General features: G+C 37.7%; 1 protein-coding gene across 1 annotated transcript in view; it reads right to left on the reverse strand.

Annotated features, from left to right (window-relative positions):
* Window positions 1–14,442, reverse strand: part of kcnq1.2 (potassium voltage-gated channel, KQT-like subfamily, member 1.2) — a 130,731-nt gene extending 116,289 nt beyond the window's left edge. Inside the window, exons 1-2 of the mRNA XM_026311127.1 lie at window positions 13,949–14,442; window positions 4,546–4,636 (exon numbers count right to left, since the gene is read on the reverse strand). Coding sequence (XP_026166912.1) covers window positions 4,546–4,636; window positions 13,949–14,442 — 585 coding nt within the window. The remainder of the gene's footprint in view (window positions 1–4,545; window positions 4,637–13,948) is intronic.
* Window positions 14,443–16,577: the final 2,135 nt, after the last annotated feature.

The raw sequence follows: 16,577 nt of genomic DNA on the forward strand, positions 1-16,577 counted from the left end.
ACCTGTCAATCACACCAGACACTATTCTGGCTGGCTAAAGTCTAATATAAGTGCAAAATGCAGAGAGTCACACATGTAGTGATACTTAGAGAAAAACAAATTTATTTGAAATACTGACCTAAGACCATAATAACAGGGCAAGTGGACAGATCCATTTTTCTGCCTCCTAATTTTTCAGTTTGCCTATATTTATTATAATTAACCATGTTTACAACTTAAGATTTTTCTCCTGATTTGTCTAGCATGTGATTCCTACACCCTTAAACTGAATTCCTCATTTTCTGTCACTTAAAGTTAAAGCCAGAAAGGCAGGAAAGAAAAGAGGCAGAACAAATGTAAGATGTGGGCAGCGATTCAGAGGTCTGGAACCAGGCTCACTGTGACATCCAACTGAGATGAACTCAACCAGCCAGCAATGAAAGTAACACACTATGTTTCATGTTCCTGTTGTATCTATATAAACACTATAATCTGTCAACAGTGCTGACTAAAAGACTGATTGTGCTGATTGGTGAGATTATATCTGCACAAATATTTAAACAGTTCATTAAATTCAGGAGTAGAGAAAGTTGGATTTATTACAAACAAACAAGGTGGGAACTTTTTTATAGTTCTAACCCTTTATAAAAAATCTCTGGTATTAGTTTATAATTAGGGATAATAAGTGGGTATAGGTTTTCTAGAAGAGAGAACATAAACTTTCATTAAAATTGCCACACAGTCTAACCAAAAAAATCCTCACCAGCATAAAACGCCTGCAGAAAGCTTAGTACTTATGACATCTGGGTAATATTTGAAAGTCAAAGTTACACATGAATTTTGGGAATTTGAAAGGATTTATCATCATAATTCCATAAAATGGGTCACCCAGATGTCAGGGTGTTTTTTGTATGTATATCAGAACTGACAACTCCGTGTTTACTGAAAACAGCTGCCTGTTCGCACAGAGATAATCTCGTTGCATGGAGCTCATTGAAAGTGCTGCTTGGGAATAACACCATCAGATGAGAGTATGATTAGATTATTCTGTGTCCCACAACAATGGAGGTGCATGTATGCCCACAAACAAAGCCATTCATTACATCTATAGTTACCTGAACTTTGCAAAGCTTTTGCATGGATGCGACACAATCCAAAACAACTATCCTTATTAATGTTGGACTCCATAAAATGTGGATGCTCCTTTTTTTTGTTGTTCCTGGTGGGTCCATTTTGTGTGGATTTGTTAAGGATATGATTTTACTGTGATGGCATGAAAACATCAGGCCACTGCTGCTAATATTCTTATTAAATATGCATTTGTATAATAACTGAAAAATCATTTAAGAGATTTAATCTCATGTTACACCATTTAGAACTGACGGGTGCATGATGGGTACAATGCTGTCATAAGGGATAATCTAAAAACCACAATTATCCTCATTAATTAAATGAAAATATTATAGCAATCTGGTGAGTAGGTTTTTCTGTAACGTCCCTAATGTGTGAGTTAGATGGACTGATGAAGAAACACTGCTTAGATTAGATGGTGCTATTTGATTCACGAAGAGGTATCAAAGGTAAAACACTGCAAATCGTTGTAGGTTATTCTGCCTCCAGCATTAATTTGAGTCGGGTCACTACAGAAACATAACTGACACCGTTACATTCACCATTTTGTCAGATTTGTGTAGAGGCAAATATTGACAGGCATGGCATATCTACACGTCAATTTATAAACACTATGACCTGTCCAATGCCGTTTCACAGCTTCAATATTGCTTCCAGTAAAAGCCTCAAAGTGAATCCACACTTTGAAATTAAATTGACTGCGTTTAAGACCATCTTAAGATCTTGATAATGGAAATTGAAAAATATAATGCATGTTAGATATATATATATATCTTAAAAGAATCAATCACAAAATTAATGGATATTTTTCAAATATCAAAATAAAATACACAGATGCAAACTCACATATTGACTATGTAATCAGAGTGATCAAAATGTTTTCTACTGAAACCAAAAACTTGACTCGCCAGTAGCTTTTAATAATAATTTGTTTGAAACTCTTAATTTCGACAATAAAAGCCAAACAAAGACAAAGGCTATTTCCTGTAGACCCCTGCAGTCTAAATCATATTATCGATATGAAAATTCACAAGAGCAGAGGGCAGTTGGTGGAAATCCAAGCTAAACTTGGATAGACCACAATAAAATCAAGAATAACTGTTTTTACTGTTAACAAAATCTTCTGCATTGATGTGTATTACACTTTTAAAATAGTGACACAATGACCAAGATCTGGGCAGAAAGTCAACAAAGAAGATAGCATGTGATTTGTGAGTGAGTGAGTGAGTGAGTGTGAGTGTGAGTGTGAGTGTGAGTGTGAGTGTGTGTGTGTGTGTGTGTGTGTGTGTGTGTGTGTGTGTGTGTGTGTGTGTGTGTGTGTGTGTGTGTATATGTGTTTCTGTGCCTCCTGTCTAGCCCTGTCAGCTTAGCAGCTGCCCTGAAGGCCAATATCCTCAAGGACTAACGTCCCCTCTGCCATCAAAAGCAAGCACCCTGTGATTCACAGATGTCAGCTAACCCTGAGCTTTCTAAATATAGTTACTACCACCAGTATACAGCACCATGTATACACTGCTCCACCCTTCACACACACACGATAAGGCATTATCTTATCTCACAACTGGTATCGAACCAAAACCCTGCATTTTACATAAACACTCAAACACATTGCCAGGTGTGCAAATAAACAGTGTAATATCTGCAGAAAATCTCCATAATTTCTGTGGAAATCTTTTTCATTTCTATTTACTTACTAAGGAGTGTTCTTCAAGTTATGAAGAAATCAAGGGGGAAAAAAAGTGGAAGGACAACGGTGGGAAGAGAGGGAGATGAAAACAGGGAGATAGAGAAAAAGAGAGAGATAATCATGGATTATTTGGTTCTTCCTGGATATAAATAAATGAATAATCATGATAGCAGGTCTTCAAAAGCCACTGGCAAAAAGTTTACAGAACACAGTGTCCATTCTGTCCTTTGATTGCCCCTGGGACTCAGGAGGGGGCAAATGTGTGTTTCTGTGGGTGTGTGCGTCCCGTCACGTCCGTGTATGTACTGTCTTTGTGTAAGTGTGTGTGTGAGTGTGCAGTAACTACATGTGTATTTTTATTCACAGTGTGCTTTCAGGAGACAGATGATGCAAGCTCTTTGTAGTGTTTCCAAACAGCAGCCATAATTTTCTCTACCTGTTGTAAGCCTGGGATTTATTGCATCACTTTGCAGCTTTAATAGCCTAATAAGCCACAAAAAGTCAATTTAGCAGCAAGTATCCACAAGTACAGCCTGTGTGGAGCCAAGTGATTCTAAACTAATGTTTTCACAACAGGCTCCTGACAATGGCTCCTGAATGTTCCCATGGTAATATTGTATGTACACATGCTACTTAATGTAAAGAGCTGGCAGGTGTTGTGTCGTGGTATTTGCAATGATAAAAAGGAATTAGTCTTTTGAGCTATGTGACATCTTGGGGGTGAGGTGTAAGATGGCGGGTAGCCTCCTTTCCAGCCAAGATCTTGTGTCTCCATCATGTGGATATAGGTGGGTACTGCAGTAAAGCTGAAACATACAGTAGTTAGGTTTGTATTGGGACAATAAGTTTTTGCTGTTTGGATTTTGTGCACCACCACAATGAATTTAAATTTTAAAAACTCAAGATGTAAGTGAACTGAGGACTTTTCAACTTTAATTCAAGCAGTTGGATAAAAGTGTGGCATTAACTGGAATTAACAGCCATTTTCACACATCCACCCCCATTTTCTAGGGCTCATGAATGATTTGACAAAGTAACATAATTACAAATATAAGGATTATTTTTAAACATGGGTGAAAATCCTTTGCCTGAAGTCTGGAACCCATGGGCACGACCAAATGCTGAGTTTTCTCAGCTCAGCCTGGTGGGATTTTACAGCTGCCTTCAGCTATTGGTTGTCTGTGGGTCTTTCTACCTTCAGTTTTGTGAATATATACACATCCATGCAATAACATGCCTCAACCATGTTTGACATGAGGTATGCTTCAGTTCAGATCAGACTTTTTTTTCTCTTTTCTCTCGTTTTTCTCTTCCCATCATTCTGATACACATTAATCTTGATTTAAACTCCAAAGAATCTTATTCCAGAACTGGATAGGCTTTTTAGGTGTTTTTTGGTAAAGTCCAATCTGACCTGTCTGTTCTTGAGCGTTACCAGTGGTTTGCACCTTGTTGTGAAGCCTGTGTATTGACCTTCATTAAGCTGTCTCTTTGACTGTTGACTTTGACAATGATATGCCTACTTCTTCAGGAGTGTTCTTGACTTGGCTAAAGTTTTTCTTCACCAGTGACAGAATTCTGCAGTCATCCACTTTAGTTGTCTTCTGTGGTCTTCTTAGGTTACCAGTTAATTCCTTCTTTTTAGGAATGCTTGGTACTTGTTTTGGCCAATACCTGTTTTTGCCTACAGCCCACATGAAGCCCACATTTTTTATGCTTGGTTTAATTGCTTGAATGAAACTACTCACCATCCAGAAGAGGGTTCCAGTAGCAAAATCTGCATATTGCTCTATAGTTGACAAAACACTGAAGATTAGACACACCAGGACCATGAGGAAGCTGTAGAGAGGGACAGAGGGTATCCAGTTAGTAATCACTACATATCACAGTTCCAGCAACAAAATGTAACCAAATACTTCATTGTGTATGTATGTGTTGGTTTATCATACTCTTTGGAGTATTAGTCTTTCTAATTACTTTCAATTATATTAAGAGGCAGTAGGTAGGTTTTTTGTAAAGTCATAACTATGACATTCACAAAAATGATTAATTCACTATTTTTTCAGTTATATAGGTAACCAAATATAGCAGGGAGGAAGAGAAATAAAATTCCATACAAAAAAAATTAGTGGATTATCAGTAAATGGATTATTTAGTTATGTATTTTATTTCTTCATTAAAATATATTAGACATTTCTTAAGAAAAATTTCTGACTGAAGTTCTTGACATTTTCATTTTTAAATTATGCATTACACACATTGTTTATTTATTGTTGCTTTTTTGGTACACTATGACCAAACTTTTAAATGAGTATCTATAACTTTCAGTTGAAACATTTAACCAGCTTAGTTAAAAACTGTATTTATTTCTTATCCTGTTGCAATGTTCATTTACTTCTTCATTCTAAATGTTTTGAGACATCATGAGGGGCTTTGCATCGTCTTTCCCTACCCTACAGGATTAAGAACAGAATCACTTGTGTTGGTTTTCACCATGCCAGAAATAATCCGTGGACCACATCTTTTAAGTGCTTTTATATGACATACACTGACATGCACCATCAGCATGATCAAAATAGCACGCAGTACTTGCTGCTGCATTATGATGCTGTGCAACGAGATGCTGGATTACACTCCATATGCTCTAAAGTGTCTGTTTATTATTATTCATATGTGCACAAAATAATACAGAAATGTATACAATCCAGTAGAACGTAAAAGCTGGCAAATGAATTCAGTGAGGTACCCAAAGTGAAGCCTATTACTACATCAGAAACACAAAATGATCCAGGTAATTTATCGAGAAGTGAAAGATCATGTTCATTTTTAGTTTGTCAAGTGGTAGGATGAGTAAATGACAAAGAGTGGTGATGGGGGGGTTAGAACTCCTAAAGGATATTTACACACATTGGCCAGATGGGACAGTGATTTTATTTTATAAGGATTACTAGTGGCCACCATACATAAACACACAAATCTCTTCCTCCCTCACTTGGATCCTGTTCAAAAAACAAATGCAAGCAAAATACAAAAGCACTGGAACATAAGTGTATTCCTACATTAAACCTCTAAACTGACTGACTCAACACATAATGCTAAAGTAGAGTCAAACAGGAACAGGCCAAACTAGGAATAACTGCTGCAGTAGATAGTTTAACAGGTCTAATTTCAGTCACCTGACAAGTGTCTCTTTTCCTCTGTTGCTTTTAATTCAGTGCTTGCTGCAGAACCCCCTTCCCCAAGTTAACATCTTTTATGTAATTTGTTTATATATCTCTGGTATTATTTACATTATAATGATCTAATGTTGATGTGTGTCTACATCCACCTCTGTGAATGTTTTAAAGTACATAACTTTTGCAAAAAGAAAAAAGTTGGCATTTTTCTACATTAATATTGGGCATTGTGTATTCACTGATCTGATGTGTGGTGACTGGCCAATCAGAACAGCCATTTTTGCAATGTTGGCTGGATCCAAAGCACTGGTGTTTTTGGAGGAAAGATAAAAGACAGTAAGGGCCGGTTAAGCCGAGGGCAGGTAGAGTCAACTCTAAACCCATTTCATTTGTGTTAAAATAAGATGATCTTATTAGGATATGCATAAATATGATGTTACAGTTACATGGGTCATGGATAAGGTCATGTAATCTGTGCGTTTACCTTCAGCACACTGGACAATATTTTTGTTTTGGAGGGATAACAAGCGCACTGCAATATCCCTTAGATTCGACATGGGGTAAAGGTGATAATTCACCAGACAGTTCATCCTGTACAGCGCTTATATGTAGTCAATTTTAACAATAAATGGATTTAAAGGAAAACTCAAAGATTAAAAACATACCATATTTAGAAAAGGAAGAGCAACATACATTTCTCAACCAAAAATGATGGCGTCTGAAAAGCCTATGGTTCATATTAGAGATGACCCAAACAGATCAGGATGATCAAGGATTTTTTTAATGGATCATACTGACTTCAAATCCCAATCCATATCTATTGCTACAGTGTCTTAACTGTAACCATTTGAGTTCTGGGCACGCTTGCAAAAACGCCTCACTGTGCTCTGATAGATGCTGATACACAAACATAATGTATACAATATCCACAATAGTGACATTTCACCTAAATCTCGTATTACACCTTTTTTGCTAGTGGTTGAATACTGCAATTTCTTAACTCTGGAACCTGCAACAAAAAAAATCATCCATCCTTACATTTCTCTCTGTCTAGAAAATTAGAAGGCAATAGACTATACATAAATAAATATATATATATATATATATATATATATATATACAGAAAACCATTAATGGCAAGTTGCAGGTGTAGATTTGATGGAAGAAATTACTGATATAAATTCCACATTTAGTCACATAAGTAATGGTGTTCACTGACTGGTCACAATCAACCATTAATCAACCATATTTAGCCAGGCCAAAACCCCTGGGATCTGATTAAAACAAAACAGCTGGGGCTTTAGCAAGTATTATTGACTGCAGATCTGGCCAGCATCATTAAAATAAGCACAGTGCAGGCCACACCAAACCCCCTCTTCAATCAACTCTGAAACTAAGGCAATACAAGCTTAGGGAACGTCACCTAAAACAGACAGCAGGGACAATTTGGTTTTAATAGTGTGGGTGACAAGAATGGGGACATATGCATACTTTGCAATTAATGCAAGCACATTAAGAAAGAGAGTATGCAAACCCACACTACAGACTGTACTGCTTGCACACATGCAAAACATACACCCTAGCAACTAAAAAACTAAACAGCAGAAAAACCTTTTCAACATTGGGCTGGCGGCCTGCTAATCACTGTGGTCCATTAAGTTTACTGTATTTGACCAGCACCTACAGCTAAACAGAGCTGAAAATGTTTTAACAAACATCTGAAGAAATTTTATATAATTAATAAATGACCTACACTGATTATCTGACGTGTCATACATTTTCTGTTGAATATCTAATGCAGGGTTCAGTAATTCCTGACCTTGTGGGTTACTGCCCTGTTTGTTCTCCAGCTATCCCTGCCCTACCCACTACTGATTATCTGGATCAGGTGTGTTCAGTCAGTTTGCCAGAAGCTGGAAGATACCAATTCACTTTGTCTTTCCCCACTCAACCCTCATCTGAGATGGCATCTTTTAGCTTTTAGCCTTTTTAGCTTTTTTGACTGAGGACTCGCTCTGAGGCATCTGAAATCAGCTGTTGTGGCTTCAGGACAAGACTTTTGTTATGTGATAAATAAGGCTAGTTCACCAAGGAGAAGAACTAACTTAGCATGCTAATATTAAACTTTTAACCTATTGACAAACATTGGCTGAGTACAGATAGTGCTACAATATGTGCCAAATGTTGGATAAGCATTGCCTCCATACAGAAGTCCAGTCTAAATCATAACTGCTGCCTTAACCTTAACCTCTCAATCTTATTCCACTGAAGAGTGGATATTAGGCTGCACCATCATAAATGTCTGTCTGGACTGTCTGAACCACCATTGTCTGGCTCTGTCCTAAACTACTTTTGACCTACTGATCTAACCTCCACACTGCTTCTTCCATTCAACAGGCCTCAGGCAAATTGTAGCTGCTTAAGGGAAGCTATATGCTACAGCTAGCTCAGGTGTCCAACCACCAGTTTGTGTAGATTCACTCCAAAATGTAACTGCACATAGAGCTGATGCCTAATGTTTTCTAGAATGGAGAGACGAAACACATTAAGTGGTATAATTTCACTTCATTTGTCTTAAGCTCCTCTATCAATATATGAATAAAGTCAAAGTATTTAGGTGAGCACCTTGTGCTTTAAGTTAAACCTGTCTAGTGAACCAGAACCTTCTCTCAGTGCTTTTAATCTGCACCCACACATTCATCATTGGCCTCTAGAGCAAAAAGGAGCAAACTGTGTAGCTAACAAATCACCAAGCATATGTAAAAAAACAAGGCCTCAGAGACCACTAGCATGCTAACACTGCTCAGGAAACAATGCTACTTACACTTCCTGGTCATCCTTTTGCTAATATAACACCATAATATAAATATAAACAACACTCTCAAACCAATGCTACTAGAAACAAATAGGTTATACTACAAGGTTATACTATTCAAAACCAGAACATGTGTTTGTTTTTAGTGCTAGGAGGGCTTATTATCATAACAGTAGATTTCCAATGTAGCAACAGCCTATCTCTACAACATCTCTTTGGAGCACCAGCCTTAAGACCTTACATTTCCTTACCTCTAGCCAAAACAATCACTTTCTTCATTTATATCCACTAAGTAGCATTAGCTGTGTTGGTTACAGCCTCCTCAAGGCCCTACATTCAAATAGAAAGGCAAAAGCCAGGACCCACTTTTTTGGCATCAACCCCACCCACTTTTTTGGCATTGACCCTACCCACTTTTTTGGGATCCACCTGCAGGAGCCAGGTTGAAATCTAATTAAGCTTTGTGCATATTGTCTGCATATTCCTTTAATACATTTGTTACATGTATGTTGGGTGACTTAACTGCCATTATGTTTACATATATCTAAACACTGAAATGTTCTGTTCTAAGGCTGCTTCTTAAAGATGACATGAAAACAAGAACTATGATATTAACAAGCACAATCTCCAAACCAAAAGCACACAAAATGCCCTGGTCATCACTGCTAGTGAGTGTGGTCAGAGACAGAGCAGCCCTCCACAACCCTCATTACTGACACCCCTCCCCAGCCCATATATGGAAGAGCTTAGGATGGATTACACCACAGCAGCCACCGGCCACAAACATGGATATTCCATCCTGGCTTAGTTATCATCTTGTACACCAAATACTTGGAAAATAAAAGTAAATCTCCTTACAGGTTTAAGAGCAAGATGAATGAAAAGAGAAATGTTTAGGAGAAGTATCACACAATAGCAAGAATATAATTCATAAAGACTGACTCCAACACACACGTCACACTCAGTATCACGCAAAGCCAAAGGGCAGTACCCTCAGCTTCCTCGATGAAGTCAGCTGTAGACTGTAAAGAACACATAGCTATGATATAAATACAGAGCAGCCCTCTTTAAAACCTGCTCCAGCAGCAAAGGGACAATCAAAGGGCAACACAATGTGCTGCAGTAACATTAATCAGGCTCAGTTTTCCTCTGAACTGGCTGAGTCTTTAAAACCGACATACTGGTAGATCAGTTAGACTTGTTAGACAGGATTAAAATAAAATGAATACTTGTAAAACTATGTAAAACATGTAAAACTAAAGCTAACTACTGTTTCTCTTTTCTGTGCTTAAAACATAACTGTATTGGAAGAAAGATAAACATACAAAATGAACCTCCAGAGTATTAGCTTTTCAATGATAACATGAACATGCATTTGTAATTTAAAAACACTTTAATAGAAAATAGAAGTGGAAATGCAATGAACTCCAAAGGGGTAAAACAAGCCTGTTATTATATATTATTTTTGTGTGCACAAAATAAATACAAAATGTATTTCTGTAGTCAAAAATAATATGATTGCATGTTCATAAACTAATGTTTATGTGCAGCTTTGGGTGGCATGACAGATGACAGACATGCTTCTGGGGGCAAACCATTAGACTGGACTGAGTAAAAATATTGCTTTTGTAAATGTTGGACCTGTCATGTTTGAGTTGAAGTATTCACCTGAAGAAGAAAAGCATTACAATGTATTTTACCATTTTGCATAACATATTACAGAGAAATTAAGTGATGCATCTAATTCATTCATTTCATTCAGTATATAATCTCTTGTAAGCAGATATTCAACAAGAGGTTTCCTTACTTTTTACATAGCTAGACGGGAAAGCCTGGAAGCTGAGGATTCACTATAACCATTTCAATAATCTGGTCAGATAAAAAAAAATACACAACAAAACCAAGTATTCTAGACAGCATTTGGTCCGCTGCATTTTCAGGAGGCGAAACAGGTGCAAGGCTTCTGCTACAGCAAACCGTTATCTCACAGCATCCTGCAAGAAACTGTGAAAGCATTAGACTTGGTGAATGAAAGGACCAAAAGGGTATTGTTGTAATCTGCTTGCAGTGTGAGAAGGGCATTTAGAAATCATGAGGTCATACATGTTTGTTCCCTTTAGTTATGTAAAAGACTCAGAGGGAGTGGCCCAAACATGAAGGGGATCATTGCCCCAGGTCGCCCATGTGCTGGTGAGTCTGCATACCATTGCATAAGACTCTTTTTGGACACATGTACACATATGCTGTCCCAGGGATTTCTAGCCACTCTGATTGACTCTGTCGCCATTAGCGTTGCAAGTGTATGTATATATGTATTTTTGTATTTTGCTTAGAGGCTGGACAGATATGACAGATATGATATAGATTTGTATGACTTATATTAACTGTTCAGTCCCTTGTTTAGTTGTATGATTAATTCATCATTAAATATGATGTTTTTGCACAGCCTTTAACGAAAAACACTGTTTACAGTTAGTTACAAAAGGCTTTATATTTTCTTTCTCTGCAGCAGCTGGAATTTTCACCATGTCACAGTCCCTGCAAAAACAAATAATAGAGTCACTGAAATATTATTTGAACAACTTAAAAATTATATATTGTTTAAATCTATAAACTGTTACAAAAAAGACATGTATTTGTACAACACACGATATTTACAGTGGAAATGTGTATTGTGCTCTTTGAGTGTTGTATTTGTTGGCAGTTGTGCAGATGTTGTTGATCCTGGCTTCAGCATAATAAAGGCAGTGATGAATAAAGCAACCACCTGTGTGTGTGTGCGTATCCTTGTGTGTGATCCTAATGTAGAGCAGGCCTATTAGAGCAGGCCTATTAGGACTGTCATGAGTGCTGCATACAGCCTCTTATGCATCCATTTTCTGGTGCCACTCTCTGAAGAGGCCAGCACAATAAATGGTCACCAGCAACAGTAATCAACCAGTAAAAGTTACTTAAAGAAGTGTCAGTGGAGATCAGTCTAAATGGTTTAATGTTTAATGAAGGAAATATTAACCCATGCCAACAATATCAGCAAAGCAGGGCACACCAAGCACACAGAGTAGAAGAAGTCTTTCCATTTAGGTTTGACTTTTAAAGAGCCTAATAATTGTTATCTCCAATTTCAAGTTAAAAAGTGGCAGGTGTGTTTGCTATTTCAAATGACTAAATATGACTCAATCATTTGAAGGAAAGAGAGTTAAAACACTGTAGTGTGGGATAAATGTGTTCAGTTATGTATGACTGGGGTGGAATGGGACCTCTCAGAGACTGAAAACAAATTGTTTCTTGAAGTTGCATAACAGCCCAAATAAAATGATCATACACAGACCTGTGTAACTGAGTGTGGATATGTTGCAAACATACCGGCAGAAAAACTGATTATGACCATATGGCACAAATGGGCAAAAATAACTCTACTTATCATTACAATATTATTTGGAAAAGGATATGCTGTTGAGTTGCTTCTATAATTAGAATGACCACTTACTACAAGAGGTTCTGAATTTCTTGATTTTAAAATGTTTAGCTTAAAGGTTCAGCAGTTTGTTCATTAACATCATCAACACATCACAGAGTGATATTTCTGAATGTCACTTGACCAAATATATTAGAGTCCTAAATACTAAAAGATGATTATTTACTGCACTATCCTTGACCCAGATCTACTTACAAGTGGACACAACATGGCACACTATATGATGGATGCCTTTTAGCCAGTTAATGATCCGGTTTAGGGTCCATGTATAACTACAGCTGCAGCAGCAGTAACTCACATGCTTTCAAAGTGCAATGGTATCAGGCAGATCAGAATGCTGTATTAGCATATTTTACTGTGCCCAACCAAAACACAACCAAAGTAAAACTAATGCAATCCACTGTGGCTGTAGGTATGAAGTACATATTAATGATAAAACACTAAACTTGCAGCATACACATGTATACACACGTAGCATACATTAACCCTTTTTTCTGAAAAAGATGTATGATTGAGCTAAATGTAAACAGGGGTCAGGGGAGGACTTTCAACTGCACATCTATTATTATCATTCATAGTTTCTAATCTGATGTAAATCCATGGGCTCAAGGCTTACTATGACATCTGGAGCTAAATTGTGGGATACTTCAGAGATCATAGATGATTCTTTAGTCATATTTTAGTGGATTTTCTTTGCCACAAAACTGATTTCTAAAAGTTTTCTTTCTATTTTGAAAGCTCTGTGCTTTCTCCTATTATTATTAAAATATCCTAAACAAGCAGACATATATTTAGATACTTGACACATTTACCAGACAAAAGTACACTATGTATTTAGGACACAATTTATAAGCTAAATGTTTTATAGAGTTTGTTTATCTAGGATATTTGAACAGAGTAAGATGAAACACGAGATGAAAATTGATGGTTTGTAACTGTATATATATACAATATAGTACATGCTAAATCCTTTGTATTAAACACTGCACCATGCTACAGTAAAACACCCCAGCTTCATTGCAGCTAAAGAATTTTTACACCAACAAAGAAGAGATTACATTCTTTAGTGGCAATTAATTAAATGATTGAGGTAGGCTGTGTTTTAACTATAGATCAGGGTGTTTCCCCTGGCAAGTCAGTGTGGCACCAGGTCAATGTTTTATGCATGAGGATGCTGATTTGTTGACAGCAAGGGAGGATGGAAAAAACCAAGTTTATGAGGACCAGAGGTGTGGTTGCCCAGATCACACTGACCTGTTTCTACTGAGCTATCTTAAAACAATAGCAGAAGATAGCCAACACACTTGCACAATCATCTCTCCTTTTGTTACTTAGACCCACTGCCTTACACCGCACTAGTTAAAATTAATGAGAGAGGAACTGGAGCTGATGAAGTGGCAACAGACAGAAACCTTATGTAAAGCCTGATCTTAGATTTAGAGTAGTTTGTGTAAGCCAGATCTAGCTCACAAATGCTTTTGCTTCTCTTTTAAATAAGCGCTGAAGACATTGTTTATTAGGTTCAGAGAGACATTTCTCCACCAGTGCTTCTAGTGATATTTATTTATTATTATTTGGCCTTTTATGGTCATGTGTGAGCATGTCTTTTCATTCAACACTTCCACCAAACTAACCTAAGTCAACTGAACTGAAATCAGTATACACAGAACCAGCCGGGTACTCACACAAGGAAGTGGTACAGGAAGCATTTCAATCCAGCAGGTCTCTCTAGGAAGTTGTAAACATCCCCCTGCATACTAGTCTTTATGTAAGGACTCTGGAAATCCTTTTGATGGTGATGCAGCCAGCTTGAACGAGGAAGAGGTGGTGGGATGGGGGTGACACCGGGCTGGCTGTGTGTGATCTGGATCGCTGGGTCCTTTGTGTCCATTGGTGGACAGCAGGGAATGCCTGATCCATTATTCACTGCTGTGGCGTCCAGTTCCAGTGAAACAGGAGAGTAGTGACTTCTGTCAAGTGCAGAAGCCTGCAGGGTAGTACTACCAGTAGTTCCCGTAGAGGCTGCAAGGTCAGCATCCATCTCCTGATCCAGGCTGAGGCTGAGGCTTGTGCTGGCATATCCATTGGGATTGCAACTTATGAAGGAACTACCCATCCTACTGCCAAAGTCACGTTGCACATGGCACGTCGTGTGGAAGGAGCGCACCCGTCTATCCATATTGGTTCCTGCAAGATGGTGCGGTTCCAAGAGGGCCAAGGGGGGACTTGAAAGTCCTGGAAGGTCCTTGAGGTTGTGACCAATGTCCACGTTGAAGAGAAAAGCCCAGCAGGATAAGACACCTAGCTAGGCATACCTAGCTTCCTGCTTCAGACAAGCGCTTTCTCTGCTGGGCTACATGTGTGTCCATTCCTGCAGTGAAAGAAGTGACATGAATCTTGGAGATAATAAGACTGAAAATACATCTTGTTCTCTAACAAAGAGATGAAGTTTTGACATTTTCAGTTGTCTCACTGTGCATGGTCCTAAAACAGAAGAAAGTAATACTTTGCAGCTACTAAAGAAATATCTGCTAATGTTACATAGCAGAAAAAAGTATTCATTAGAGCCATCACACTCAGAATACTAAAGATATTAAAGCACAGGCCTGTGAACATAGTCAAACATAACAGACACCTAATATTCTGAGAACACAATCATGTGCAAGTGAATGTGGCAGCAACAGGTCAGCAGTGACTTTCTCTGAGTGTTTTCTACCATTATACAGCATCCTGCTGCATCATCCTTGATGGATATCAAAAACTGCCTAGTTTCTATCTGGAAAGGCAAAACAAATGTACAGCATGTACTCTGCTAACATTCAGAGAAAATAATCCAGTACATTTACCAGCCAACAACAAATTTTAAACCACCACAACAACATGACCTTCCCTAACAGTTACACAAAACAGCGTAATTAACATGCACATATAAAAATTAAACTGACAAAAGCCGTGGACAGTTGCGGCCATGTGGATGATTGCTTTACAGGTTGTCTTTTGCCTTTTGCTCAATTTGTTCTTTTTACAGTCACAATCAGGTCAAACTGAAAATCAGCCACATCAAAAATACTGCACATTGATATTATGAGCCTCAGTTCACAAAACCTATATTCTTTGCCCTTCAGTATATGTAAACGTACTGATTACCTTTGAGTTCACTAAGTAAAAGCATTCAAACAGTAGCAAAAAGATGTATATTGAGAAGCAAGTGAAGTATTTTACTGTGTGCAATTATGAAAAGGAGTCAAATCAAAACTGGCCATACACACTAAATATTGTGTGTAATACACAGTTGAAAAAAGTACTGAGATTGTTTTCTTAAGTAAAAGTATAAATACCACAGTGTGAGTATGCTGTTACAAATAAACAGTAACAAATAAAAGCATGCTTAGGTAAAAGTACAAAGATACTCAATATATAATCTCACATAAATGTATTTTATATTGTTGGATCATATTTACTGATGCTGCAGGTGAAGGTGGAGCTGATGTTAACTAAAGTCTCTATATAATTTGAGTTACTTTATATACTGCTGCGTGGGTTGTGAAATTCAGTAAAGTTTAATGACTATACTGTATTTTGCTTTATATATATCTGATTCCAAAATTAACTAGTAAATAAAGTTATAAAATAAGTTAAGGAGTAAAAGTACAATAGTTTCCTCTGAAATGTAGTGCAGTCAAAGTGTGAAGTATATTTCTTATGTCTGCAAATGGAACTGAACTTGAAACTAAGTGTGGGCAGCAGGACAAATCGAGACATGCATTTTCCATCTGCCACGTCCAAGCCACTTTCCCCCCTTAGAGACTAACGATTAATTAGATCATCAAAGGTTCAGTAATACATTATTCTCTGGATAGACAGTGAACCAGATAGTATGATAGATGGCCGGATGTTGCTTAAAGGGATCGGAAAAAGGCTCATGGGACAGGAGAGGTAGGCTAATTGGAGGCAGCCACCACGTCCATATCTGTCCTCAACTATGGATGAACTGATGACAAGAGCCCCACACGCTGCTGCTGTCTCTCTGTAGATTGAGTTTCTGCCTTTAAATCTAGTCATGAGACAAACAATGAACTGTCAGACATGCATAGGCAGCCGTGGGACTCTACAGTTACAGAGTATTGTGTGACTTTCCGTTAAACTGAACTGACCCTGACGTGAAACCTATAACACAATTTCAATGACAGCAATGTAGGTTAGAATAAACGCTTTTTAAAAAAAAAATTCTCGCCCCACCTGCTGAACTTCACCTCTCAAAGCTGCGAAAAATACGCAGGTGAGTGTTTGTGCAATGAAGCTGCAGAATCAAGC

The sequence above is a fragment of the Mastacembelus armatus genome, chromosome 6 (genome assembly GCF_900324485.2).
Source record: "Mastacembelus armatus chromosome 6, fMasArm1.2, whole genome shotgun sequence".
Lineage (NCBI taxonomy): Eukaryota > Metazoa > Chordata > Actinopteri > Synbranchiformes > Mastacembelidae > Mastacembelus > Mastacembelus armatus.